Source organism: Penicillium waksmanii, assembly GCF_028829765.1.
Source record: "Penicillium waksmanii strain IBT 27052 chromosome Unknown utg000009l:1.0-4314994.0:1.0-4318279.0, whole genome shotgun sequence".
NCBI classification, from domain to species: domain Eukaryota; kingdom Fungi; phylum Ascomycota; class Eurotiomycetes; order Eurotiales; family Aspergillaceae; genus Penicillium; species Penicillium waksmanii.
Genome location: NW_026643255.1, coordinates 842,166 through 868,372, shown reverse-complemented (window position 1 = coordinate 868,372; position 26,207 = coordinate 842,166). Strand labels below are relative to the sequence as shown.

At 48.7% G+C, this 26,207-nt stretch overlaps 13 protein-coding genes across 13 annotated transcripts; 10 read left to right on the top strand and 3 right to left on the bottom strand.

Moving 5' to 3' along the window:
- Positions 1-306: 306 nt before the first annotated feature.
- On the top strand, positions 307-2,245 carry afeA (adenylate-forming enzyme AfeA; the record flags this gene model as incomplete). The annotated part of the gene is made up of 3 exons (XM_057269908.1): positions 307-570; positions 634-1,751; positions 1,816-2,245. 3 exons carry the CDS (start codon positions 307-309, stop codon positions 2,243-2,245), a joined length of 1,812 nt encoding a protein of 603 aa, XP_057117082.1.
- A 1,208-nt stretch (positions 2,246-3,453) lies between these two features.
- Positions 3,454-5,997, top strand: N7481_010688 (fungal specific transcription factor domain-containing protein; the record flags this gene model as incomplete). Its single annotated transcript, XM_057269907.1, has 7 exons — positions 3,454-3,535; positions 3,557-3,629; positions 3,788-4,445; positions 4,499-4,561; positions 4,595-4,942; positions 4,993-5,442; positions 5,500-5,997. 7 exons carry the CDS (start codon positions 3,454-3,456, stop codon positions 5,995-5,997), a joined length of 2,172 nt encoding a protein of 723 aa, XP_057117081.1.
- A 320-nt stretch (positions 5,998-6,317) lies between these two features.
- Positions 6,318-7,522, top strand: N7481_010687 (carbon-nitrogen hydrolase family protein; the record flags this gene model as incomplete). Its single annotated transcript, XM_057269906.1, has 3 exons — positions 6,318-6,794; positions 6,857-7,181; positions 7,251-7,522. The coding sequence occupies 3 exons, from the start codon at positions 6,318-6,320 to the stop codon at positions 7,520-7,522; spliced, it is 1,074 nt and encodes a 357-aa protein (XP_057117080.1).
- Positions 7,523-7,964: 442 nt separating this feature from the next.
- On the top strand, positions 7,965-12,333 carry N7481_010686 (uncharacterized protein; the record flags this gene model as incomplete). The annotated part of the gene is made up of 7 exons (XM_057269905.1): positions 7,965-8,420; positions 8,510-8,836; positions 9,438-9,635; positions 9,689-9,747; positions 10,340-11,577; positions 11,636-11,944; positions 11,999-12,333. The coding sequence occupies 7 exons, from the start codon at positions 7,965-7,967 to the stop codon at positions 12,331-12,333; spliced, it is 2,922 nt and encodes a 973-aa protein (XP_057117079.1).
- A 777-nt stretch (positions 12,334-13,110) lies between these two features.
- N7481_010685 (uncharacterized protein) lies at positions 13,111-13,444 on the top strand (the record flags this gene model as incomplete). Its single annotated transcript, XM_057269904.1, has 2 exons — positions 13,111-13,367; positions 13,414-13,444. 2 exons carry the CDS (start codon positions 13,111-13,113, stop codon positions 13,442-13,444), a joined length of 288 nt encoding a protein of 95 aa, XP_057117078.1.
- Positions 13,445-14,034: 590 nt separating this feature from the next.
- On the top strand, positions 14,035-15,119 carry N7481_010684 (uncharacterized protein; the record flags this gene model as incomplete). Its single annotated transcript, XM_057269903.1, has 2 exons — positions 14,035-14,945; positions 14,999-15,119. The coding sequence occupies 2 exons, from the start codon at positions 14,035-14,037 to the stop codon at positions 15,117-15,119; spliced, it is 1,032 nt and encodes a 343-aa protein (XP_057117077.1).
- A 95-nt stretch (positions 15,120-15,214) lies between these two features.
- Positions 15,215-16,174, bottom strand: N7481_010683 (uncharacterized protein; the record flags this gene model as incomplete). Its single annotated transcript, XM_057269902.1, has 1 exon — positions 15,215-16,174. One exon carries the CDS (start codon positions 16,172-16,174, stop codon positions 15,215-15,217), a length of 960 nt encoding a protein of 319 aa, XP_057117076.1.
- A 712-nt stretch (positions 16,175-16,886) lies between these two features.
- On the top strand, positions 16,887-18,021 carry N7481_010682 (isopenicillin N synthase family dioxygenase; the record flags this gene model as incomplete). Its single annotated transcript, XM_057269901.1, has 2 exons — positions 16,887-16,946; positions 17,035-18,021. The coding sequence occupies 2 exons, from the start codon at positions 16,887-16,889 to the stop codon at positions 18,019-18,021; spliced, it is 1,047 nt and encodes a 348-aa protein (XP_057117075.1).
- A 230-nt stretch (positions 18,022-18,251) lies between these two features.
- On the bottom strand, positions 18,252-19,233 carry N7481_010681 (SDR family NAD(P)-dependent oxidoreductase; the record flags this gene model as incomplete). Its single annotated transcript, XM_057269900.1, has 2 exons — positions 18,252-19,090; positions 19,161-19,233. The coding sequence occupies 2 exons, from the start codon at positions 19,231-19,233 to the stop codon at positions 18,252-18,254; spliced, it is 912 nt and encodes a 303-aa protein (XP_057117074.1).
- Positions 19,234-20,521: 1,288 nt separating this feature from the next.
- On the top strand, positions 20,522-21,944 carry N7481_010680 (ferritin-like domain-containing protein; the record flags this gene model as incomplete). Its single annotated transcript, XM_057269899.1, has 2 exons — positions 20,522-20,905; positions 20,967-21,944. 2 exons carry the CDS (start codon positions 20,522-20,524, stop codon positions 21,942-21,944), a joined length of 1,362 nt encoding a protein of 453 aa, XP_057117073.1.
- Positions 21,945-22,194: 250 nt separating this feature from the next.
- Positions 22,195-23,424, bottom strand: N7481_010679 (uncharacterized protein; the record flags this gene model as incomplete). Its single annotated transcript, XM_057269898.1, has 1 exon — positions 22,195-23,424. One exon carries the CDS (start codon positions 23,422-23,424, stop codon positions 22,195-22,197), a length of 1,230 nt encoding a protein of 409 aa, XP_057117072.1.
- A 551-nt stretch (positions 23,425-23,975) lies between these two features.
- On the top strand, positions 23,976-24,293 carry N7481_010678 (uncharacterized protein; the record flags this gene model as incomplete). Its single annotated transcript, XM_057269897.1, has 1 exon — positions 23,976-24,293. The coding sequence occupies one exon, from the start codon at positions 23,976-23,978 to the stop codon at positions 24,291-24,293; it is 318 nt and encodes a 105-aa protein (XP_057117071.1).
- Positions 24,294-24,860: 567 nt separating this feature from the next.
- Positions 24,861-26,075, top strand: N7481_010677 (amidohydrolase family protein; the record flags this gene model as incomplete). The annotated part of the gene is made up of 3 exons (XM_057269896.1): positions 24,861-25,644; positions 25,667-25,852; positions 25,915-26,075. The coding sequence occupies 3 exons, from the start codon at positions 24,861-24,863 to the stop codon at positions 26,073-26,075; spliced, it is 1,131 nt and encodes a 376-aa protein (XP_057117070.1).
- Between the last annotated feature and the right edge of the window lie 132 nt (positions 26,076-26,207).

Genomic DNA, 26,207 nt, shown 5'->3' with positions numbered 1-26,207 from the left:
TAAGCGAAGTATTCCAAATATTCCAAATCAGTCGTGCCTGCCTCCACACCTCGCAGGAATCGCGCTTGCTTCAGGAAATCAAATCATTTTGTATTGAGTAGAAACATGCCAGTGCGTATTCGTAGTGAATGGAATATCTTACTTATTACTCATTACTTATTCTACCTAATCCCCCACTTCACCCCATCCCATCTTCCGTCTTTCTCATATTGTCACCACCTCCTTAGTCTCTCCCTCCCAAGGGTTATTTTATACTGTCCCTTAATCTCTCCGAGTCACCCTGGTGCATTCCAGTCCATCGTCACGATGGGTTCTTGGACTTCCCAGGCCCCCGTACCTGTGGTCGCAGATCCTTTTCTCCAACAAACGACCTATACAGATCTTTTGACTTTCACTTTTTGTGGCCCAACTCCATATAATCAGAACCAACCACTCTTCATCGACGCTGAGGATCCCTCACGCTCATTCACAGCCGCCCAATTTCGCCAGCTAGTTCGGACGTTGATTGCCGGCTTCAAGGCATATGGCGTGCAGCCGGGTGACTGCGTGCTGCTGCACTTGGGGAACAGCGTGAGTGGTAGCCCGAATCATGAATTATCTAGCCATATGCTGACGCAGTCCGATTTCCATTAGATCCTCTACCCTGCCCTATTTTTCGGTATTATCGGTGCCGGTGGTGTATACATGGGATCAAATCCCCGCAGCCAACCGCAAGAACTGGACCATATCATAAGTCTGGCTGAGCCCAAGCTTATCCTCACCACGGCAGATGCCCTGCCCATGGTCGTCAGTGCTGCTGTTGAGCGAGGAATACACCCAAGCCGCGTGTGTTTGGTGGATGATCGAGCAGTCGATCACTGTGCGCGGCTGTTTTTGCAATTCGAGCTGGGATTTCAGATACGAGACTCGATTGCTGTTGGGAATGCGCCACACTCGAACCTGGCCCATCTCCTGGGTTTTGGTGAAAGTGGTTGGATAATGTTCAATGACCCGGTGGTTGCGCAGAATACCCCCGCCGCCATGTTCTCGACTAGTGGCACCGGTGGTCTTCCCAAAGCGGCTATCCTGTCACATCATGCGATCGTGTCTCATCATCGCTCTATACAATATGAGGTGCCTTATTTGGCAAGTCGGCTCATGTCACTGCCTATGTTCCATCTATTTGGTGCGTTGTGGACTCATCTGTTTCCCGTCCGATATGGCCACCCACTCTTTGTCTTGCCACGCTTTGAGCCAAAGCAGTTCCTCAAGACCATTCATCAATACCAGATCTCGGAGACTTACCTGGTACCGGCCATCGTTCACTCCTTGAATCGTTGCTCACACCCCGTCGCGGAGTATCTGCAGTCGCTACGCTATGTTGGCGTCGCGGGAGCCCCTATAGATGCGGCTTCGATGCTTGAATTCCGCAATCATCTTCATCCCATGGCCTTCGCTTGTCAACTTTGGGGAATGACAGAGGTTGGAGTAACCTTCCAAACTCGCTACGGTCAGTATGGTGATCCAGGTAGTATCGGCACTCGGCTCTCGGGATACGAGGTGCGACTGGTTGACGACGATGGCTCCCTCGTGCAAAATGATGAGCAGAAGGGTGAACTACAACTCCGGGGTCCCGGGTTACTTCTGGCTTACAAAGGCCGAACTGATGCGAAGGATCCCCAGGGCTGGTTCCATACTGGAGATATTGCCTATAAAAAGAATGGTTTCTATACTATCGTTGGCCGAAGTAAGGAACTCATCAAAGTTCGAGGGTAAGTACAAAGATCCAGCATGGCACATAACATAAGAGCAAGAAATCTTAACGTTTGGCAACAGATGGCAAGTCGCCCCCGCTGAGATTGAAGCGGTTCTTCTGCAACACCCTGGGATCAGCGATGCCGCTGTGACAGGTATACACTTGAAAGATCGCAGCAGTGAAGTACCTCGTGCTTTTATTGTGCGATCACGAGACCCATCTGTCAGTCGACTGTCAGCTGAGGAGATCTACAACTTTACAAGGCAGCGTCTAGCAAGCTATAAAGCGCTGGACGGTGGTGTCATTTTCGTCGAGGAGATCCCACGCACGCCTAGCGGCAAGATCCAGCGCTTCAAACTGTCCCAGATGAACGTCTATCGTAACATGATTGCATCCCTCCTATCACGTTTGCCAAGCGGTGGTGGCTCCACGTCTGTGTTACGCCCGCTACCCTCTAGTGCCGATATGCCACAAGTTGGCATTGTTCCCGAGGGACCCGTAGCTGTCTAGGCAGTCATGAACCCAGAAGAGCAACCCGTTTGGACTCTTTTTTTGGTGAATTTTGGGTTTGGAATTTTGGGGTTGGAATTTTCGGGCTATCTAATTTGAGAAAGGCTACTGTTTGGATTTTTTCTTTACTCTGAAGTAATGGTTATGGCTTTCACATTTGGCGGTCGCATGCGATTTACGATTTAATGATTTTTTTCTATTATTATTACACAACCACACGGAAGACGGGACTGGGAGGATTTGCGATTTACTTTTTTTGATTTTGATACCACATGCACATGCACATCTACTCAGAATAAGCGTTCACCGATCGCCAATTCATCTCGGAATCATGAAAGCATAATGATTTGAAAAAGCAACCTTCTTACCTGTAATATGCATGGCGTAGAGGGGTACTTAGCAAGCATATGCAGCCCCACTGCAGGATAGATCTCCCTGCCGCTGTCATGACACAACCAGAATCAGAGGTGGATTCGCAAAAAAAAAAGCAATTCTCAGCACACCGCCGCAGACTCCGTGCGCCCACGCGGGATCTCTTAGTCCTGCCGGGTCAAGATTGAATTTGTGTAACATAGCCGGTTTCCTGGTTCCTGGAACCTTGCTGCTTGAGTTAATGTATCTCCGAAGGGGTCTAAGCTCGAAACAATTTGGTGCGAGGTAGGTTTCAGCTTGAGAGGACCTATGTATGTGCATACTCCGCAGAGGGTCGTACAGATGAAATCACAGCCCCTGGCACTTTGGGATAGGGTCTAGATCTACGAAGTACGGAGTACAGTGCTCGTGTCCAAAACCTTCGCAGTTTCCAAGGTTGTTCGCCCAGCCCAGCCTTGTCCGATAGTTCTCGCTGACTCGGCTATACTTCCCGCAGTTGAAAAGTCCACCAATCGCAGCCTTGTTTTGGCCCTGTTAATATCAACCGGTCAGTACCTTTTGAGGTGGCATGCATGATTGGTCTCAGAAATTTGTAAATCCTTACCTGGAAAGTTTTGGCCCCAATCCTACAACATCCATCACAAATGTACTCCGTACTCCGTAAATGGTTTGCTATAGTGTCTAGGTTTAGTATACAAAAGTACGACGAGAGAACCACGTGATGTATCCCGATCGGAGGGGAATTTGTCATCGGTAGATTTTGACCCGACGGCCCTTTTCACCCCGATCGTCGGAGCCGACAGTCCGACAAGTGATGAAATTAGCGTGAGAGTATCATGCCAGCGCAAGAGTATGGAATCACCAGCAAAGAGACAGAAAAAATTGTCTTGTCGAAGGTGTCGATCACGAAAACAAAAAGTAGCTTTTGATAATCATCAGCGATGGGCGAGGCTGACATTCCACTAGTGCAGCGAGACGCGGCCGTGCGAGAATTGCACCCAAGCGAACAAAGGTATGTGGGCGTACTTTTGGGTTTAGTTCATCATGAGATCCTGTCTGAGTTTCAATAGAGTGTGTTTCCAGCGATCCTGTTGATCGGAGACACCGGTTCAGTCTCGAGTAAGTAAATACGTCATCCTTTTGCGTTATCCATTAATGCGTTTCTGGTAGGTATACTCGATCTCTCCAGGAAAGAGTTTCACAGCTTGAAGCTCAATCGCTGGATACAGCACAGGGTGACTCTCCAGTTGTACGACATGGTGCTGCAAGGGGCTCATGGATTGGTGGCGAAGGCCTCGAACTGCAAACCAATTCAGACTCAATCCGCCACACACCCAGGATATGCACGCCTTCCCAACAGTCAGCTGAAGGTTTATCCAGGCCAGAAACAGAAATTACTCGCAATCTCATTCTCCCGACATGTCCGACCTCCAATGTTCCTTTTTCCTCCCTTCTCCGTCCCGAAGCATCAGGTCAGCAACTGGTAGCTGGCGATCAATGCGGCCATTCATCCCTATTGGTTAGCATACTGGCTGCTCTTTCAAGCGGAAATCCTTGTGGGATAAAATCACCTCAGAACGATAGTCTTCGCGATATACGAATTCATTCATCTGAGGCAGCTCAATTAAACTCCCCGAGGCATTCAATCTGCCTTTCTGATTCTGCGAGCAATGCGCTCATCGAGGTTTATCTTCAAAGAGTCAATCCACGATATCCCTTTCTTCATGTTGATACATTTTTGGAATGGTATCAGTCATGGAAAGCATCCAGGAAAGCCGAGCCTACTGCATATCAGAGAGACCGATGGAAAGACTTTTTCGTGGTGATGGTATAGGTCCTTGTTCCCGTGCTATGCTTCAATGGTGATTAACCGCAAAATAGGTGCAAGCCGTCAGTATACTTCTGACTCCGCAAGTATCTCAGAGTGATATTGCCGTTTCCCAAGTAAGTTTATTCTACCAGTTTATAGAGCAATAGCTGAAGACATGCCAGGCATTGTACAACACGGCGATCAATTTTCTACCATTTGTTTTCGCATATTCTAGTCCAGTTTTGCATGTGCAGGCTTATCTAGTCTTGACTTTGCATGCTCTTCATTCTCCCTCGTCACAGATGATTGTGTCGATGGTGTCAGCAACAATGCGCCACTGTGCCATCAATCAGCTTCATCTGGCCGAAACTGAGCCTAATGTGCCGTTTCCAGCTTTCTCGCTCGAAATACAGATCCGCCGCAGGGTTTTCTGGTCTGCATACGCGTTAGATCGATTGATTAGCTGGATCTATCACATTCCGAACAATCTCATTGATGAGCATATCACTGTTGAGGTAGAGTACAAGCAGCTACATCAGATCCACATGAGAACTAATGCAACCAGATGTTCTCGAATGTCGAAGACACCCATCTGTATTCAGATACGACAATAATTGGCCAAGCTCAGGCATCTGACTTGCCTCAAAGAACGCATATATCCCCAGCTCTACATCTTATACGATGCAGATGTATTCAATCGCGAATTATTAGCACAATGATGCGATCTGACTTCAACAAGATCGATGCCTCCCCCACATGGAGACAGCATATGCTGCAAGAGCTAGAGTCTTGGAGAACCCAGATACAATTGCTTAGCCACAGATCATCCAGGGGTTATTTGAGTGATCGATGGGTTGGCATGGCATACAATTACACAATTCTCTTGTTGCATCAACCCACAAAAGAGAACGCGTCTGGCATTTTCGGCGAGCGGTCGGTAAAAGCTAGTGTCCAAATAATGTTGACTTTCAGAGAGTTCCAGAAGGATCGACAGACTGCCCAATTGTGGCCTGGGGTAAGACATTCCATACTAGTAAGATGACCAGGCGAATCTGACTAAAATATGTTGCAGCTTCTCAGTCAGTTTAATGTTGGTGTCACTTTTCTATATTGCTTCTGGGCGACTCCGATCTCCCATCGATCAACCGAATACAGCTCTCCAGAGGTATCTGAAGCATTACGCGCCTGCTCAACGAGCCTAGCAATTCTATCTGAGCGTTGGGTTCAAGCCGAGCCCCTTCGCGACATATTCGACATATTGACCAAGGAAATTCCTCTACACAGCGTGGAATTGATCCCACGGTGTCTATCTGCGAATGCAGTTACTCGTATCAAATCCCAAATGGATTGGTTAAGAGTCGTTGTCAAGAATCGTGGAGTTTTGCGGATGCTAGATGAGATGATCAACGAAGATTTTCCCTCCAGTCCTGTCGGAATTTCCGACCAAGCGGTTGATCAAGAAAGTGGGATTCAGGAAAGTACCGAGCATTTTTGTTCCGAGCATTGCTCTTTGTTTCCGGGGACTGTGTTCCATGATCCGATAACAAGCATGGGGGGGATTGGAAGGTGAATATGAGTCGTTCAATGACTCGTTGATATTCCCTTCTTTATTTGGCTCGGCTGAATTCTAGCAGCATTGTTTGCTTAATTAAATACTTCAAGCCTTCTTGTAATCCTTGTATCCCATGGAACCTGGGGACGTCGATAGCATCGACGCTGTCGGACGTTTGGCCCCGAAGACCCCACATCGGAGTCCCCGCACCGATGATGACTCGTGTGGACTACTTCAACTGCCGAAGTTCAAGCCCCAGAGATTTTGAGCTATTTTAGATATTGTTCCTGCGAGGTATCTTCTTCTTTAACTTACTCACTAAATTCCAAACCACCAAAATGCCTCAAAAGCTGACCGTCGCGGTGGCGCAGACCCGGACTCTTTCATCCCTCGGAGCTACACTTGCCGCTCTAAAAAGCATTACCGAGCATGCCGCATCTCGAGGAGTGAAGCTCTTGCTCTTCCCCGAGGCTTATCTGGGAGGATATCCTCGAACTTGCGATTTTGGCACCGCATTTGGTGCGCGGGCTCCTCACGGCCGGGAGCAATTTCTCCAATATTTCAAGGCCGCCGTGGACCTCGGCGATACCCCCGCCGGAGCAGGCGATGACTGGGTCGAGCGCAAGCTCCCTGTAGCCAAGGGATCTGACCGCCGTGGAGATGGGACACGAGAGTTCCTCGAACAGGTCTCTAGAGAGACCGGTGTCTTCATTGCAACTGGATTGATCGAAAAGTCCGGTGGTACTTTGTACTGCTCTGCTGTGTTTGTGGATCCGACCTCTGGAGTCATCGGGAAAAGGCGAAAGGTTATGCCTGTAAGTACCTTTCTACCCCATATACCCAATTTATCAAGAAGGCCAACGCTAAGATCTTTCAGACCGGCTCCGAACGTCTTGTCTGGGGTCAAGGCTCAGCCTCCAGCCTGAAGGCCGTTACTACCGAGCTTAACGGTGTCAAGCTGACTCTCGGCCTCGCAATTTGCTGGGAAAACTTCATGCCTTTGCTTCGTCAGAGCCTCTATTCGCAGAATGTGAATATTTATCTTGCGCCGACAGCTGACAGCCGTGACACATGGTTGCCGCTCATGCGAACCATTGGAGGCGAGGGCCGTACGTTTGTCCTTTCCGCCAACCAGTGTGTGCGATACAATGAGCTTCCTTCTTGGATAACCGACCATGCGAAGCCCGAAGATAAAGCCGACGGTAAGATTTCTCCTCATCAACGACTCCTTCATGAAGTACCACAATATTCTAACAAACTGCCGAACACAGGAGAGAGATATATTTGTCGCGGCGGATCTTGCATCGTCGGACCACTCGGTGAAGTTATTGCCGACCCGACTTGGGAGACTTGCGTTGATGACAAGCTCCAATCGGCGGACTCAAGCAATGTTTCCAGCAAGGATGGCCTACTGATCCATGAAATCGACCTTGAAGATTGCGAGCGTGGCAGACTCGACATGGATGTTGCCGGTAGCTATTCTAGAAATGATGCGTTTAAGCTGACTGTGGAAGGACTGGATCTGAACCCGCCACCATTTTGAGAAAGGAGTACTAGTACTAGTAGTATATAAACACCAGACACCGGAATGATCAAAATACAATTTGGCGCGGTAGATGCTTGTCGCATTTCTTTCAACCCTGCATAATTGTATCGTAGAAAAAAAAGTCTGTATCGCACTACAATAACTCAGCAAAAATCTCTCTGCGCAAAAGGAGCAAGACTTGTTCATTCTTACCCTCCGGAGTGGAGTCAGCATGGCGGAGCCGATGTATATCGGTTCCGTTCCAAATTCCAGCCAATGAGAGCGGTTAAACTGTAAGATTTAACGGACCTACCCACCTTCAGGCGCAAAACAGTAGCGGGTTGGACAGCCTGGTGATGAACAAATTGGAAATATTTAAGCTCTTGCATCTCCTGAATCCAATTTAATCAACTCAACTTCCCTTCTACAACTTCCCATCTACTATTTTACCGGCCTTGAAATGACCAAACCAGCTATCGTCATTGTGCCTGGCGCATGGCACAGACCTCAGCACTATCACTATGTCATCGATGGACTCAAGAAGCTGGGATATGAAGTGGAAGGCGTGGACCTTCCTTCTATCGACTCGAGTCCGCCCCATTCGACCTGGGAGAAGGATGCCGAAGAAGCCCGTCGTGTCATCTTGAAGTATCTTGATGCTGGCAAGGACGTCATTACGGTCGCTCATTCATTTGGCGGGATTGCCATGGCTGAAGCCGTGAAAGGGCTTGGGAAGGACGACCGGGAGAAGCAAGGCCTCGAATCTTCAGTTCGTCAACTGATCTATATGTGTGCGATGGCTTTGCCAAAAGGACAAAGCTATGCAAGTCAAATGGTGCCAGCAACCCCCGAAGAAGAGGAGTTGGACAAACAGCGAAATGAGCTGCAAGAAAAACTTGGCGGGATTCAAATTGTGGTATGATGATTGTCACTTTGCTTTGAACCGGATTAATTCCAAGAGTCAAATTGAATCTAGTATTGAAAATGACTGATCGTTTTTCTTAGGATGGATCTATGGTACTCGATGGAGATGTCTGCAGCCTTGCCCTGTACAATGACTGTGACCCTGGAGATGTGAAAGAAGCAATTTCTCTGTTGGGATCATTTCCACTTGCCCCATTAGCTGTTCCAGTCACTTACACGGCTTATCTTGAGATTCCGAGCACGTACATTGTGTGTCAAAAGGACCAGGCTTTGCCGGCTTGTGTGCAAGAGAGAATTGTAGCACAGGGAAACGGTGCATTTCATGTTGAGCGATGCGATGAAGGTCATTCACCATTCCTGAGCAACCCAAGCTATATTGTGGATTGCGTTCGAAGAGCGGCGGGCGAGGTGATTTAGCTATAACAATGTGTGGTGCAGCGACTGGTTGAGTCGCGCTCTCCAGTTCTTACCAAGTTGTTTAGTCATATAGTCCTATCAGCAGAAACTTGAATATCCATCATGGTGATCGAAAGAGTAAGGGTTGTCTAAACAGGAGCCCTTGATTGAGTGCTCAGAGGAGGGTGCCATGTATTCAATAAAGTCTGTGGTATATACTATCCATCAATAGATAAAACTTCATTTACTACCTAGGTTGGCTGCATGAATCGTGGTAACTTTAATGGATTTAAGTGATATTTACTACTAAATGAGGGGTAGAATCTAGGCCGCAGCCGAATTCAAGACACGCAAGGCTGCGTATCCGGAAGTGGAAAAAGCAAGAACACCGCATACTCGGCCTTAAATAGCCCCTGAGAATCCAATTTGAGTACCTTGTAAAAAAAAGTTCGAGAATCTGATCATCATCATGCCTTTCCCACCAGCCCCAACCTCCGAATCCTCCTCTCACACTGGCCAGTGCCATTGTGGCACAGTGCGCTTCAAGTTCAATATATCTCCCCCTCTTTTCCAGTATCCCGTGAATGCATGTAACTGCTCAATTTGCACCAAGAATGGGTATCTACTTGTTTACCCCTTTCGCAAGGACTTTACTTTCGAAAAAGGTCAAGATTCGCTGAAGGAGTATCAATTCGCCACGAAAAATGTTTGGCACCAATTTTGTGGAGAGTGTGGGAGTAGCTGCTTCATTCGCCTCCCAGAGAACTTTCCTCTTCTTTCGGAGGGCGCGGATCCTGTTATTGTCGTGAATGTAGGTTTTCCCAACTCCGATCGCATGAGCACTTTAATTCTAATGAAATCTAGGTACGGATGTTGGATGACTTTAACTACGAAAAGTTACAGCTCAATAAGGTTGATGGAAGGTCGATCTGATCAGAACGGGACTAATTGTTTCTTGAGATAAAAAATTACATCCAGGAAAAATTTCCTATGATCTCTGCGACATTGTAGTCTTTCCACTTGAAATTCGGTCTTTCTGGTGGGGAATAGCTGAACCTCTTGAGGCGATGCGTCATGATTCAGGCATCAAGGCATCGCTTAGTGAACTCGGACCTGCTTGGATCCGCGCGAATAGCCGTAATCGAAGTAGCTTCTGACCATATCATGCGAAGTTGTCGGTCTTAGGGCTGGTAACAGTCTCATCTTAATAATTACGCTTATATGCCCCGCCGAGGGGTGAAGGCTGCTCTACATTCGACTTGCTCTGTCCGACATGTCGATTCAAGGGGCTGGTATCCCATCGGAGCCGCAGCGTCGACAGAATTCTAGCTGCGATCCATGTAGGCGCTCCAAACGCCGCTGCTTTTTCTCCTCCCATACATTCACCGACGCAAATTCCTCCTGCACGCATTGCACACGGCTCGGGCATACATGTACATTTAATTTCGCCTCGTCCCGGGTGAACTCTCGACCAAAAAGACGACAACGCCAACTTGAAAATAACTTGAATTCAAGGCCCAACCAAATTCCAGCTGATAACGACCAAGTACCCTTCGATGACTCGGTGGATACTCCTCGAAGATCCCCGAACAGTACATCTCAATTCACTTCTACAGACACCCATGATGATTTCGTTGCGTGGCTCAATTTTGACATCGACGATTACTTGGCGAGTGATTTACACTCTACCTCTACACCCGAGCCAGCGTTGTCAGGCCCCCAAATCCCATCTGAGTCGCAAAATGATAGTATATCTTCTGTTTTGCCGATTGGATTGCAGGCAGTACAGCGTCTCCCCTTGAGGAGAGAAATTTTACCGGGAAGCTCGCCCCGAAGCCCCATTCATTTATTAAATTCAAAATTAGACGCCAGTATCCTCGACGAGCGACTGATCAGCATATACGAAGCGATTCTAACTGGATCTGCGGAACGGTTCCTGGACTGCGACACTAATCTATATGCAACGGGAATTCGTTACGAGATAGAGAGCAGCAGGCCTGGAAGCTCGAATGGGCCAACACCAGCCACGAATCTATCCCCCTCGGATAAAGATGAAACTAGCTCTCCTTCGCACTACTTCAATACGTCGGACCAATTACAGGCTCGGATGAAACCAGGCTTCTCGGGGGGTCAGACGCACAGAGAAGGCAACGGCATGACGATTGTGGGATGTGCAAAGTTCCTGGACCATTTTGGGGATCTTTATGGAAATAGACTGAGCCAAGCTTCGAAACGAAGATCTGACACGGCCCTCAGAGCTGCACTGCGACTGTTCGCTCTGCAGTGGCTACCTAGCACTGGGTCTGAAGTCGATCGTTGGGCTTCTCCAAGTGACGCCACCGTTGCCAGACTTCACGAGAAAAGGCCACCACGGAGTTCGCCATGTGAGTTCTATGCCGATGCATGGAATCAAGCCCGGATGGCCATTGATGAGGCAAGATCTGTTCGGTCTTTTAGAGCTGTTTTTGCAGCCTTTATCTTCGACGGAACCGCCATCCCAATCAGCGCTCGCAATACTTCGAGTGAGACAAGTAGAGAACATGAAATTCTCGCTATTGGTCTGCAGAAGTTACATGAACTAGATAAGCTTGTTCAGGATTACTGCACTGCCCTAGGACCATTCTCTCAATACGCTGCTCTTGCAGAAGCCAGCCTCACTCTAGTGCGTTGGAGTGGATACATTCGTGACACCGGAGCTGCTTTGACGTCAAATCATCAATGCCGACTTCCAGATCCTCTTCGCAATACCAATAGTGAGCTCAAGATCAAACCGAAGAAATTCGACTACAGAACAGTGCTAAGACCTCCCAGCGTTTAATCGTGACAACTCAGTCCCATCAACATTTTTCTCGGAGAGTCCGGGAGAATTCGATCGCAAAATCCCTGAAATATGTCGAATGATGGCAGCGGAGGCTTTCTTTATTTGGAGGCGGATTGCGGATTTAAAGAATGACCTTCAGCGTTCCTACAAGAACCCCCAGGGTCTTGGTTCCGAAATTCTCGATTCTGTCAATTCTGTGGTAAATCTGATTGGAACTTTCAATGAGAAGGTCCGACCTTTCATCGAGCGCTGCAGAGGAGCTTTCTATGATCTTTCTATGCCATCAAGAGTATCCTGCGGTATGATCCTAACACCTCGCCATCCATGTCCCCTTCACTGATAAGTGGTAACAGTCTCCCTTGTTGTACCATGGGATATGGGGATCCTTGTCCTCGCAGACTCTTTGAGACCTCATATTAATTCCGTGTTCAACGACTATGCGCAAGACTTCGGTGAAATCATACGACGATATCAGCGCGAAGCGGCTTTCTCCGTCGCACAAACAGCTAGACGGGTGCTTGATTTGCCCATTGAAGAGGCGTTCAATCTTCAAAATGGACTTGCGTCTGAAGCTCCAATCACCGCCTATCATGTTACTCCAAGGATCATGACAACGAGTATCGAGAAAGCCGTGGTATACTTTGCCCGACTCCAACTTTCGAGGGGGGGCTGGAATTGGGGATTTTGATAATGACCCCGATTGTCTCCCAGGTGATCTATGGCATGACCAAATCGATTGTCTCATCAAGGGTCTTCTATCTCTCGAGGTAACTATTGGAGGATCTCAAGAAGCTGGACAGGTTTTGAAGTCCTTATTGTATGAGTATGGGGATATCATATCGGAATGCTGGTCTAATGATTTTGACACGTAGATGGGACAGCTGTATAACGAATCAACTTCACTCTCAATGGAATACTCAATTCTTTTAATATCTAATTGTTGTTTTTAAACAGAAAACAATATCAATCTTATTTCTATCCGCTGTACTGTCTTATGCAGTCAAGGTCGCCGAGTCCGATGGAGCCCCGAAGCGGGGACTCCACTTGTCTCCGAACTCCACCTTTCCACCCGTAAACGTTCCGAATCAAACATCTACAACTCCCATCACCAAAGTAATAGTCTTACCGACTGACATTATGGTCGCCGAATGTTTGGGAAACCGTCGATCAGCATGCGACCGGTGTAGGCGTCACAAGCTCCGCTGTGAGCGTGGCTATGCGGTGCAGTGCCGCCGATGCGAAAAGATCAACGCCGAATGCCTCACAAGCCCTGCTCTCAGATCCGGCCGCCCTCAACACTTGAGCGATGCGGAGAATTCCCATATTCAATCCCCCAATAACCATAGAGAGCTCTCTTCTGTGGCTTCAACGCTAGGTGCGAACTTGCTGCCGTTGGCTACTCCCCCCTGAAATCAATACCTCCGAGTCCGACTCGGCCCTGCCGCAACTCATCTCTCCCACCAATATGGACGACTTCAATCACTTCTGGTCGCAAAACTATGGCCAATACCTTACTTCAACCGCGCTACCTGATCCCGTGCCTATGACTCCATCGTCCGAGGCCCGGGATGATTGCCTGAGAAAATTAGGCATTCTTCAAGCCGGTGTTGTTGCCGATCTTGAGACTGTCAAGTGCTGCATTACTGCCGATAAGTGCCCCGAGGCACTTAATTCATCGGGATTAAACCCTGTCACGAGTCAAAATGTCATGATCGGGCGGATGTTAGACTATTCTACGTCTTTGATTGATATACTGAATCAATTTCAGCCTTGTGCCAGCTCTGCGCCGTTTGAATTGACTTGCGATACACCGACCATGTTCGTGCTGCTTTCATGTTACATTGGCTTGGTACGGATCTATCGAACGATTCTATCTTGCGTACTGGACTGTCTCCCGATTCTTCTGGGGATACAACATCCGATACCCCAATTGTTCCCTGGTATGAACCTCGGGGGCTTCAAATTGGAGGCTCGACTTGATATTCAAGTAAAGATTCTAGTACAAATAAGCGACGACATGCTCGGAAAGATTGAATCAAGATTTGGCCTTGCTGGCAATATTCTTCAGCCCACGGGGGAGATGCTGACCCAGGGCAAGGCAGCTCGAATATTATCAACTATGTTGGAAGAAGAAGCCAATGAGCAACCTCCACTATACCAGCCTAGGGGACACTGTGATTCGCTCAAATCTATTCTCAATCGGCTACAGAACTCTGTCTAAGAGCATTATTTGATGTCATGTGTCCGGTGTGACTTCGGAACGTTTTTCGGATTTGCCGAGTCAACCAGTCAACCCTATAAAGGGCATTTCCACCACCGTCAGCATCAAGTGATTTTCCAGAAATCATATGCGTCGACGATTATATTCCTCTATTCAGACAAATTCACAATGGTCTCATCACCACCAGACGGAGACGCAGCGATGATATGGTGGTCCGGCCGCCATCCTCCAGCAAACCCCACCGAGTCCTTTGCCGGCAAGACAGTTCTCATTACCGGGGCCAATGCTGGACTTGGATTTGAAGCATCTCTTAAATTCGCGACACTGGGCGCCTCTCGTCTTATATTCGGCGTCCGGTCTCTCCTGAGAGGCGATGTCGCTCGTGCTAAAATATGCCGGCAGACCGGCTTTGATAAGAACAACATTCAATTATATGAGCTTGACATGAGCACATTTGATTCTGTTAAACGGTTTGCTGCGGCGATCGCCAAGGAAGAGAGAATAGACATTGCCATTTTAAACGCAGGAGTGGCATCTCCCTCATTTCGCCTTGGTCCGGAAGGTCACGAGATAACAGTTCAGATCATGGTTCTCTCTACGGCGCTACTGGCGGTCTTGATTATTCCACAGCTTCGAAAATGGGCCAAAATGTCCAAAACTCCAGCCCATCTCGAGATAGTAGCAAGCATTGCTTGCCGCTCCGCTAGGATCGACTGTTTCTCGCAAAGCAATGACGCAATCTTGGACCAAGTTAGTCAAGCCAAATTCTTTAGTCTACAACGACAATACCAGATTGCGAAACTGTTCCAAATGTACATTTTGGAGGGTCTCGTACAAGGAACAACAAGCTCCATTGAATTTAACCAGGGTGATCCTGGTATTATCATCAATGCGGTCTGTCCTGGCCCTTGCAAAACAACACTGGGTCGCGATTTCCCTACCATCCTTCAGCTTCCGATGATCGTGCTCCAGTCGGTCTTCTTCCGTACAGCCGAACAGGGAGCAAGGAGTTACGTGAGCGGCGCAATTCTGGGCCCTGAGGGCCATGGCAAGTTGTGGAACTCCGACATGTTTCTCGAGTACGTTCAACACCAAGCCGTCTATTGATTAATTTCGCTAACCGGAGGTCTAGCATGGGTGAATCATGTACAAGCGTACAGGGAAAGGCTATGCAGAAGAAGGTATGGCAGGAGATCGTCGAGGTGTTACGACCACACACCCCAGAGGAAATATTGAAACCTTATATGCTTTGAGATGTTACAAGAAGAGAAATTTCCCGAAACCAGAGGCAATGCAATGTACAAAATTGAACAGGCTCATACATACTCCACCACCAAATGCGAACGGCTCAAACAATGCCATATCCTTTCCACCAAACGCCCCAAATTAAGGGACCCAGTGCACCCAGTACTGCTGGACCAAAAGACAACTCCAGAACGAACCAAATCCAAACCGTTCCATATGCGGGTGCCTTTTTCATAACAGCGTAGTAGGGTTCTCCGTTTGTTACGGTAATCAGATGGACTCCAACCATAATAGAGATTGGCAGAAACACGAGAGTGCGAATGGAAGGTGGAAAGAGTAGTCGTCGCAAGAAGGAGAATGTGAGTTTGTCTCGAGTAATCGGTATGAGCGAAATGGGCTGCGCACTGTCGGCCAGAAGGTTGGAAGTGCTCCGTAGTCGGAAGGAAAAGATGTGGCCGTGAACAAGATGCACCAGGAATGTCAAGAGAGGGAATGTGAACATCATAGAATCCTTCATTATTCGAACGGCATCCGTTGATTCGGCGTATTGGTATGCGGCTAGGTAGGAGAGTGTGCCGTGGAGTGTTGTGAGGGGCATCGAAAGGAGGACGGTATCGATGAAGGGCGGGAGGGGATTGTCGACGTCGCTATCCTCATCATTGGCATCGCCTTTGATCGACGATTGGACCTTGCGGCCAGCTTTATGTTTCTGTGAATCCTCACCCACCAGTTCATCATTGTCGATGTTGCCGTCTGTCTCGACAATGTTCCCAGACGCGTCGACAGTTACGAACCGCGTTCCCTTCCCCATGGGCGGCAATTCTTGTCCAAGCGGTATTCCCGGCATTCCTCTCGCCTTGTTTGCCTTGTCTGCTTTTGCCTGAAGCTCGTTTTGGCGCTCTGCGATGATGTCATATAGTGTTCGCTCGCTAGCTTTCTGGGGTGGATTATCGCGTGGGGGATGAGCAAGAGGGATATCGATATCGGGGACTGGCGAGGTTGATGATGGTGAAGAGGTTGCCGCTGCAGCACGGCGCTGCTTTCTATTCCTGGGTGTGTCCATGATGGGTGGATTTGGGTGGTGTGGGGGAAGAATTAAAGATTGAAGATTGGAGATCAGGGTGAGTTGGCCGGAGAGCAAAGGTCGAGGATCGGCGGATCGGCGTTTAGCCGGAGTTGAGCGATGCTTGCACTATACTCCGTACATAATACAGCTATGGAAGAACCATCAAGGAATCCCCCAATTCCTAAATGGTTTCTTTAGCTTCTGTCTCTGTATACTTCTTCTCAAATCGAAAATAAGTCAATTTTCATTTCTAAGTTTCATCTGCAACTTGGAATTGCCTGGTTTTACATCTTGCCAAGAAGAATCAGTACTAACCAGCTTCAACACAGTCTCTTTACAGTGACCGTCGACGTATATAGCCATTATGCAGTGGTAATGCAATTCCAGCCCCTCATTTCATACCGATAGAGCCTAGGTGTTCATTCAGGCAAATCTTCTAGCACGTACATGCCCAGATAGTAGATCATCTGCATCTCCCAATGCGGGCGGGGAAGCGGTGGCATATTCGCCTCCGTGCAGCTTATCAGTGCAGCACGGGACCAGTACTGGCAATCAACCAGACGAGGTAAATGCGTGCATACCATAGGTTATTTAGTAGGAAGTGATCCCCTTATCTTCATCCCCTCTCACTCCCCCCCCTCCCTGCATGTCCCCTCTCCAATACTCTCCTCAACCACTCCGGTCCCCCATCGCCTACGCATACGATATCATGGCCAACAGTCCTCAACAGCTCCACCCTACATATATGGCCGTGAACAAGGATGATTTGGTGATTCCTGTAAATCCACCCTTGAGATTGTCGGTCGGTGGAGTTGAGATGTTAGGATACTGAAAAGGCTCACTCGAGACACCTCTAGCTGATAGACTTCGGTCCCTTTTTTTCGGGAACTCCGTCTGACAAGCATGCCGTCGCCTTATCCATCACCGAGGCGCTCAAAAACTCTGGCTTTCTCTACTTAAAAAATCACGGAATACCACCATCGATTGTGTCTCAGGTGTTCTCTTCATCTGCTCGATTCTTCGATCGCCCCCAGGACCAGAAGAACGATTTAGGATGGACAACCCCACAATCAAATCGTGGATACGTTGCCATCGGCCGAGAAAAGCTTGCTACCCTTGATGAAACAGGTGAGATAGATACTCGCCGGAAATCTGTACCCGACATCAAGGAGACTATGGAGATTGGCCGGGAGGACGTAGATAGCTTGCCGAACCGCTGGCCCGACCATCTCGATGACGAAGGCAAAAGGTTCAAGGAAACAATGCTTGGGTTTTTTGAGATGTGCAAAAATCTACACAAGCAGGTCATGAACTCGATCGCCCTTGGTATGAACCTGCCCGGGCACTTTTTCGACGAATTTGTAAGTGATGGTGATAATAACCTTCGCCTTTTGCATTATCCGCCCGTCCACAAAGATGTCTTCAAGAAGAACCCTGAGCAAGTTCGCGCCGGTGAACATAGTGATTATGGCTCTGTTACACTGCTCTTCCAAGATCGACATGGGGGCTTGCAAGTGCGCAGCCCCAGGGGGTCGTTTGTTGACGCCACTCCAATCGCCGATACAATCGTGATCAATGCCGGCGACCTGCTCGCGCGCTGGTCAAATGATACTATTAAGAGTACCCGCCATCGAGTAATACAACCACCCCAGCCCGAGGGCGAGGATAGCTCGCTCGACATCTACCCTTCACGTTACAGCATTGCATACTTCTGCAACCCCAACAACAATAAGGTCATCAAGGCCCTACCGGGAACGTACGGTGAAGATATCCATGTCGCAAAAAAGTACACAGACGTTACCGCGGGCGACTATCTAGTCCAACGACTAACAGAGACATATTGATCATCAACCTTGGAACTCTATTCTTCGCCAGTACCCTTGCAGCCGGTACCCGATGGGACACCAAATGTCGGTGAAACTCCATGTCGACCCATCTCGATCAGTCTGTTCAAACAGTACAGCACATTTATTCATTTATTTATCAAAAGTGTCTATACAAAATCATTCACTTTCAACGGCTCCAATTCAGCTTGTAAACTCAACTCTAGATGATGCAGGGCAGTCAGAGGTCCCTAATATGTGTTTGGGACTACACTGACGCGACCACCATCGGTAAGCATGATGGCGCCATTCAAGTAACCACCCGAGGCACTTGCCATCCACACTATTAGACCAGCAAAGTCTTCCTCACTTCCACTGCGTCTAATAGGGATCATCTCTCGTGGGAACGAGCCTTCGTTGACCCCGCTGCCTTCGATGCCCTTGTCTTCGAAAATATGGTTGGCCATATCGGACTGGTATAGACCAGGTGCGATGCCGTTCACCCGAATATCGTAATCGGCGAGAGTAGTAGCGAGCATCTTGACCAGATGTGTGGTGGCAGATTTAGACGCATTGTACGCAAAGCTAAACGGCACTTTGCGAATAAACCCTGCGATCGAACTAGTAATGACGACCTGTGCAGTTGGAGGGCTCAACACCCCCGCTTGAGGTGCTGGTCGCCGCTTGTTTGATGCTTCCAGCAATGGCAAAAACGCCAGCACGGTGTAATAAGATCCAGTGACATTGACATTCAACACATCGGTAAATGCCTCCATTGGTTTACTAAACAACTCCTCGCGTAGCTCGCTGAGAGAAGGAGGGGTTCCATCTGGTTTCTGAGACGGCCGCATCAATGGTCCTAGGACTCCACCATTGGCAAAGAGAATATCAACGTGGGTGGTCTGCTCAGCGACGGTCTTGTATGCGGCCTCGAGTGACTCTTTCGAGGTGACATCACACTGAACGGGGATAACCACGCCGGGAGTAGATTGAGTGGCCGTCTCCTCCAGGGCATTGACACGACGCCCAAGGACAAACACCTTCGCAGCACCATTGACCGCTAGAGCGCGGGCCATAGTCCGACCGAGACCTATTGAAGAAGGGAATTGCATTATTAGCATCAACCCCCAACCGCGGAGTACCGTTAGGTGATGCCTTACCACTACCTCCACCGGTAATGACGACCACGCGGTCCTGGACCGAGAAAAGATTGGAAGCGAGCAGATTGGACATATTGCAGGTGGTATATTTGCAAGAAAAGAAGGGATGGATGATGGATTACGAAGGAGGGGAAGATTTGGGGTGCACTTCCTATCGGTGTAGCACAATCCGGGAACTTGAACTGTAAGGGTTGCCCTTCCCCGCGATCGCCTTCCCCCCCACCGGTCCCCGAGGTCGGCGCACCGCCGATCCGAACTCATGTGCAATACAAAATAAATACACCTGGGCCGATGGGATATCATTTTCACTTCGGAGTTCTTGCCGATCAGTCAATTCTAGCCCATCGAGGAACCCGTTTTCAGAACATCGATTCTTCAAGCAGTGCAAATATCACCGTCTGGTGTCTGCCCTTTCGTATTTCACGAAGCAGCAGGAGTTATCAAGAAGGAAAGGATAATACGAACGTGAAGACGAACATGTCAAAGCACAAATATAATAATCATATAGTCCGGTTGCTCTGAGTCCTAAATTAACACGGCCTTCTTGACGTCAGGCGTGATGACCTCCTCGGCCTCAACTGGCCGTAGGGCAGGCAGGTACAGGTACAAAATATTAACCAGTTGACTAGAATATCCGCAATTTCCCATTTTTTGTCCCTGGTCCATGATCCGAAACATCCGGGGTCGGATTTGATTTCCATCACCAACAGGTGCCCACTCGGCGAAACCACGTACGTATGCAGGTCGACGTCATTACCGCGGTCATCCGTCGTTCTAAAAGGCATTCGAAAATTGAAGCTTAGGTTCAAGGAGTGAGTTTCCATATCCATGGTACCTGGATTTGGTATCCAATCATGCAGAAAAGCTGCTTGCAGGGCTATGGACAACACATACCTTCACACGATGCGGTATATTCCTAGACATTGGGCACAGTGATTGTTCCAGGACGATCACTGCAGAAGCATTCTCAGCTCGATAATCATGAGCTGGCTAAGTTTCATGGGTGGAATAGGACGCATTTGGATTGTGATACCGTAAGTTAAGCTTATCGGCTTCGAGTCTACAACTCTCCGACTTGGTGGCATCGATACTTGAGGTCAACATCCGGCTTAACCTTACTATCTGGTAGGCTTGTCACTTACGTCAACTCTATCTCACGAGATACATAGGTAATAATGCATTTTATTCCTAGTTACCTACTAGTATATATTTATCCTCGAAGGTCTCCGGTGCCGTCCGGTGAGCCATTCACCTGCAGCACACCCACCTTTGCAGTTGAGCATCCTGAGACGCAAGAAGATTCTATTACCGTGAGATACTACATAACACTACTAGTATATCATCGTTTATGTGCAGCTAAAATGCTGGGTCCCTTGCTTCTACTGAGCCTAGTAGGCTCACTTCCCTTCACATTTGCATCCTCACACAAGAACTCGCATCATACAACTACGGATTTGGATTCGGTATCTGAGGCTTTGATTACCGGTCCATCGACTCGATCCCATCCTAGCTCTCAACCTCACACTCCTTTCAGCGGCACTCCATCAACCACCGGTGCTCTGACTGCCACCTCTGTTGGACAGGGCATTTCAAGCGAAGAGGTTCTCCCGGCGGCTACTACTTACCCCAGCGATGGAAAACTTCACAATGCTGAGCCCGCCCCCTATGTTCCTGCCGGAGGGGTCGGGACAAATGGATCTATTCCAGTCTACAATGTCAAAAGTGACTTTGACTATGAATCCCTTGTACGTACTCATCCTGTCCAGGGTCGTGGAGCGCAACGCTGTTATTGATAAAGTACAACAGGCACTTGCATTGTATCAGGAATGGATTGAGCTTGATCTTTTCCTGGACGGGCTACGACGTTTCTCGGTAGAGGATTTCAAATCTGCCGGTCTAACCTCTACAGATCGGGATCTAATTGCCTTCATGGCGCAGCAAGAGGTTGGACACGCAACAATGCTGAGCAATATTCTCGGTGCCCAGGCCCCACAGCAATGCACCTACCATTATCCCTACCGCAACGTTACAGAGTTTCTCGATCTCTGTCAGGAAATCACTCGCTTTGGCGAAGCTGGGGTTTACGGGTTTTTGGCACATCTGGATTCTCGAGAGGCGGCCACACTACTAACTCAGTCGATCACAACCGAAGCACGACAACAATTGATCTTCCGCCAGTTCTTAGGGCTCTTCCCTATGCCCGAGTGGTTTGAGACTGGTATTCCCCAATCCTGGGCATGGTCACTTCTGGCACCCTATATAAGCTCGTGCCCATTTAACCAGACCCGTCTGGTCTGGCAAAACTTCCCGGAACTCAGGATAATCAACCAACCCACCATCTTGAATGGAAGCTCAAACAACTGGAACAGTACGGTCAGCGCAATGTCGAGCCGCTACTGGTATCGCCGTAACTGGAAATGCAGATATGCACCAGAGAGCTATCCAGCTCTCTCTTTCCCTGGTCGTCAAGTTACATTGCAATGGGACAGCCCGGGCTCAGAAATTGGCCCCAACAACAGCTATATCACCACATCACAGGCAACCAGACCCAAGTATGTTGTCTGGGTTTCTCAACTCAATGTGACATATACGCCGCTACGTGTTGGCCATGGATCTCGTGGTTACACTCATCAGCCCAATCTGGAAACCTACCAAGGTGACCCCGCGATCAATGGTACTATGTTCATTGCCATTACCGACCACGATCCATATTTGACGCCCTTCAACCTGAGCCTGATCAATCCTCACGTCATCGCTGGGCCTGCTATCTACCAAGCAGGCTAGGTAATATCAGAGTGGGGAAGCAGGCCTGGAGGGTAGGAAATTTTCGGCGACAGGTGCCTGGGAGTAGGATTTTTGTGTTGTAATTTCCAAGATTGTGCTTTAGATTTGATGACCGAATTCAAAAGTAGCATGGTTTCCTTTGCTAAGAACTGCTTGAAGTCTACTTCGCCTTTCTTAATGCACGTCACAGTAATTGCGTGACATACGCGACTTTTCCGTTGCCGTAAATTTCTCTGCTGGGGCTTGCTATTCATTTCATTGCTCGTTGTGTACAGATATTGATGCCACGCGAAAATATTCCTGTCAGAAACAGGCGATCCGTCTTGACATCATGCACAGCGATAGTAGTGGAGGGCATGAGCTCGCCATCTTCATCTGTGATCAAAAAGTAGGCTTGATACCCCTGCTCCTCTGACTGCTCTGGATTAATAGTTTCCCTTTTGGCTAAAAGCAAAGTTGCTCCAGGCACTGGATCCAGCGGGTTTGTCGACGCTTTTATCAGCTCCAACGAATCTGGAAACGCAGTAATGACGATGCTATCTTCTGCATTGACGGAGATCCGATCGATTCCCAACGACGTTCTGAATGAATTCAAGAGTTTGAGTTCTCCGTACTCCATCTCATAGACAAGCACTACCCCGGAGACGCCAGGCACGTATATGTGTTCCTGGCTATCGATTACGATGCCATTGGCATACCCAAAGCCCTTGGTAGTAATCAGACGACATTCACCCGAATCTGTTTGGCATTCCGCGAGATTCGCATCGCCCACTACCTCTTTCCCGCCTCGGAAGGGTCCGACTTTTGTGACGTGATCGTTAATCACGAGGATCCCGTCTCCTGTGGTGTCCACGGCTAGATTGTTTGGTGAGTCCAAGAGCTCGCTTGATATTGTTTTGACGGGTACAAGAGCACCAGCGTCCTCGTCCAAGTCAAACACTTCCACGGTATAGTTCTTTTTCTCTTCTATGATTTCTCCTGTGTCTGCATTGACGAATGGCCTGTGGTTGATCAGCCAGAAACGAAGCTGATCTCCGATGCGGCGTGCGTCTAGCCCGTGAAGGTCCAGTTCTCCTTTGAAGCCATCTGCGACCTCTAATCGGTGCAGGTTGTAGGCATTATCTTGCCCTGGCGGCGAGTCAATCTCCATCACACTGACATGATCTCTGCGTGCCATGGTTGGATAATCGGATTCGACGGAAGTATCCGTGTGCGTTGAAAAGTTGGAGCACGTCCCGTAGAGCTTTCGATTCTTATGATCCAACCACAGGTGCTCGCATCCCTCCATGAGAGGATGTTCGAGGCGTGTACATCTCCAGGAGAAGCCACCGACATTCCGGTCGGTTGGGATGGGGGTTGGTTTTTCGAAAACAATATCATGGATAAATAGTTTGTAGAAAATGGCGAGAATCAACACGAGGCCCGTCCCGTGAACCAGACGAAAGCTTCGCCTGCTTGGCTGCAGGCTGGCTGGAGCCATGATGGAGTAAGGTTCACATGTAGGAATTGGGATTGATGAGAATGTGTGGTGTGAAACATCCTTGTGAGTCTGCCTTCCGGGGCCCCCTACGACTTGGGCAAGTCGAATGGTAGATCGTTAGGACCAGACTTGTCTGGCCCCTTTTCTGGTGGACCCTGTAGCTCCCCGCATGGGGAATGCAATGGACCCTGAATTGCCGTATCCATCTGACAGGCAAACGGACCGGTAGTAGCAGCAGTAGCAGCAGTATCAGTCGCAGTAGCAGCAGTAGACCATAATTTGGTCGCAATGAAGCAAGCGTTCGAGTACGGAACTCGGAGTGATTATATTATGGACAAGGCCCCACTGCATTTTGTTCCACGAGGGGCTCCACGTTCCCCATTAATAAGCAATGAGCTCCCGCGATCCTCGGCTTGTTTGCGAAACATGCCCCTCTTTACTCTTGACTCTTTACTCCTTCTTCTTCTTCTTCTTCTTCTTCTCCTCCCCTTCACTTCAATCAATTCTTCCATTCTTTTCTCAATTTCAAAATCTTCAACTCTTTGCCCACCATGCCTTACCACGCCTCTGTCATGTACCCCAACGATGATGATATCACGTTTGATGAGTCCTACTACCTCCAGACTCACATGCCTCTAGTGGAGTCAATCTGGAAGAAGTACGGCCTCGTCAGCTGGAAGATCATCAAGTACACCACTGCCCTCGATGGCTCTCCCTCTAAGTTCTTGATTGCCGCCAATTTGGAATGGAAGAGCGAGGAGGATATCAAGTCTGCTCTGCAAGACCCCAAGACTCCCAAGATCTTTGCCGACATTTCCAACTTCACCAACAAGCAGCCCATCACTCTGGGCGGTCCCGCTCTGTCCTAAATTTGGGATTTATTGGTGTGAGTTTGGAGCTTCATGATGTTGTGAATTTTGAATGGTGCTGATTTGAAATTAAGGGGTCAATGCTTCCTTCGCCTGTGAAGCAATGCCGCATGATACCAATGCCGTGATGAGACAACTGTTATGTTAGATAGATAGAACTATTTGTTCGGATGATTGTTCTATTCTGCCATTTCCAATGCCGCATTGACTTAAGTTAGGAAATGCTTCAATCCAATATTGTACAGAGCTGTCTAGATTGACAGCATGGCTACAATGCCCTATTCCTAAGGTAGTTCTTGCGTTGAGAGTTGTATACTTCCGGAAGAAAAGGTATGAACGTAAAACATGACCTTGGAACAAGAAGTCTTCCATACTTCAATCCACGATAAGGGACAGCCCTCGCCCAGCCTAATAACCAAAAATGCAACCATGGGATACCCCTCTCCTACCTCTCCCCGCATGCCATCTGCATGTCTTATCTACGACCGCAGCCTAACCACGACAACCCGCCATTTCCTTCTTCTCAGACTGACTTTACCCTCACTACCCATCTTACCTATCATCACCATGGCACGACCCTTCGTCGTAGACATCCACACCCATGTCTACCCTCCTTCGTACATGGCGATGCTTCGCGATCGCAAGACGGTGCCATATATTCATGACCCCAGCGACAAGGGCACGCCGCGGTTGATAATCCTCTCCTCCGACGATGACCCCGCAATCCCCATCGATCAACGCGGTCGGCCCGTGGACTCATCCTACTCGGATATCAATGTCAAGCTGGACTTCATGAAAAAGCACGACATCGACTGCAGCGTGATCTCCCTCGCAAATCCCTGGCTGGATTTCCTGTCTCCGGACGAGGCCCAAACATGGGCCCGGCTCATCAACGATGATCTTAACTCCACTTGTGCAAATGTAAATCGCACTGCTGATCCAGATAATACCATTCCATTCCAGCAAAAGAGATCGCTCTTTGCATTTGGCGCTTTACCTTTAAGCGCGCCGACTCCAGATATCATCGTGGAGGAAATCCACCGACTCTCGAGTTTGCCGCATATCCGGGGCGTCATTATGGGGACATCAGGGTTGGGCTCTGGCCTCGACGATGCGAATCTTGATCCGGTATGGGCAGCACTGGAAGAGTCTCAGCAAGTTTTGTTCCTACACCCACACTATGGTCTTCCCGATGAAGCATTTGGAGGCCCCGAGATAACGGCTCGTTACGGTCATGTCCTCCCACTCGCCCTGGGTTTCCCCCTAGAGACGACTATCTCTGTGACTCGGATGCTTTTGAGCAGGGTTTTTGATCGCTTTCCCCGACTGCGGATCTTGCTAGCTCATTCGGGTGGAACGCTCCCTTTTTCTAGCTGGAAGGATTGAGAGCTGCATTGCGCATGAGCGGAAATTCAAGGAGAATGGTGGGGACGTTCCTGGGCCCCAGAGGAGTATCTGGGAGGTTCTCAAGACAAATATTTATCTTGATGCTGTCGTTTATGGCAAAGCTGGGCTTCAGGCAGCTATCGCGGCTGGTAGTACCGATCGTTTGCTTTTCGGTGAGTTTGTGAGAATGGTATCTTCGCTTCAAGTTGCAGCTTCTAATATAATTGATCGCTAGGAACTGATCATCCCTTCTTTCCACCCCTCGGAGACGAGAATGAGAAGTGGTTGAGTGTTACTACCAATTACACGGCTATCGATGATACACTCAAGGAAGATCCGGCTTCAGTTACCGCAGTACTTGGAGGCAACGCGGTACGCATTCTCGATCTTAAATAAGGAAGTAGCAAGTGCAATGATCTATCTAGCTATAGGCGTATTTTATATCTATCATGGGATATAAGCGTAAATAATGTCACACCATTCCCACGCACTTCGTCTCAAACAATCCAGACTTTTGGTTAAATATGA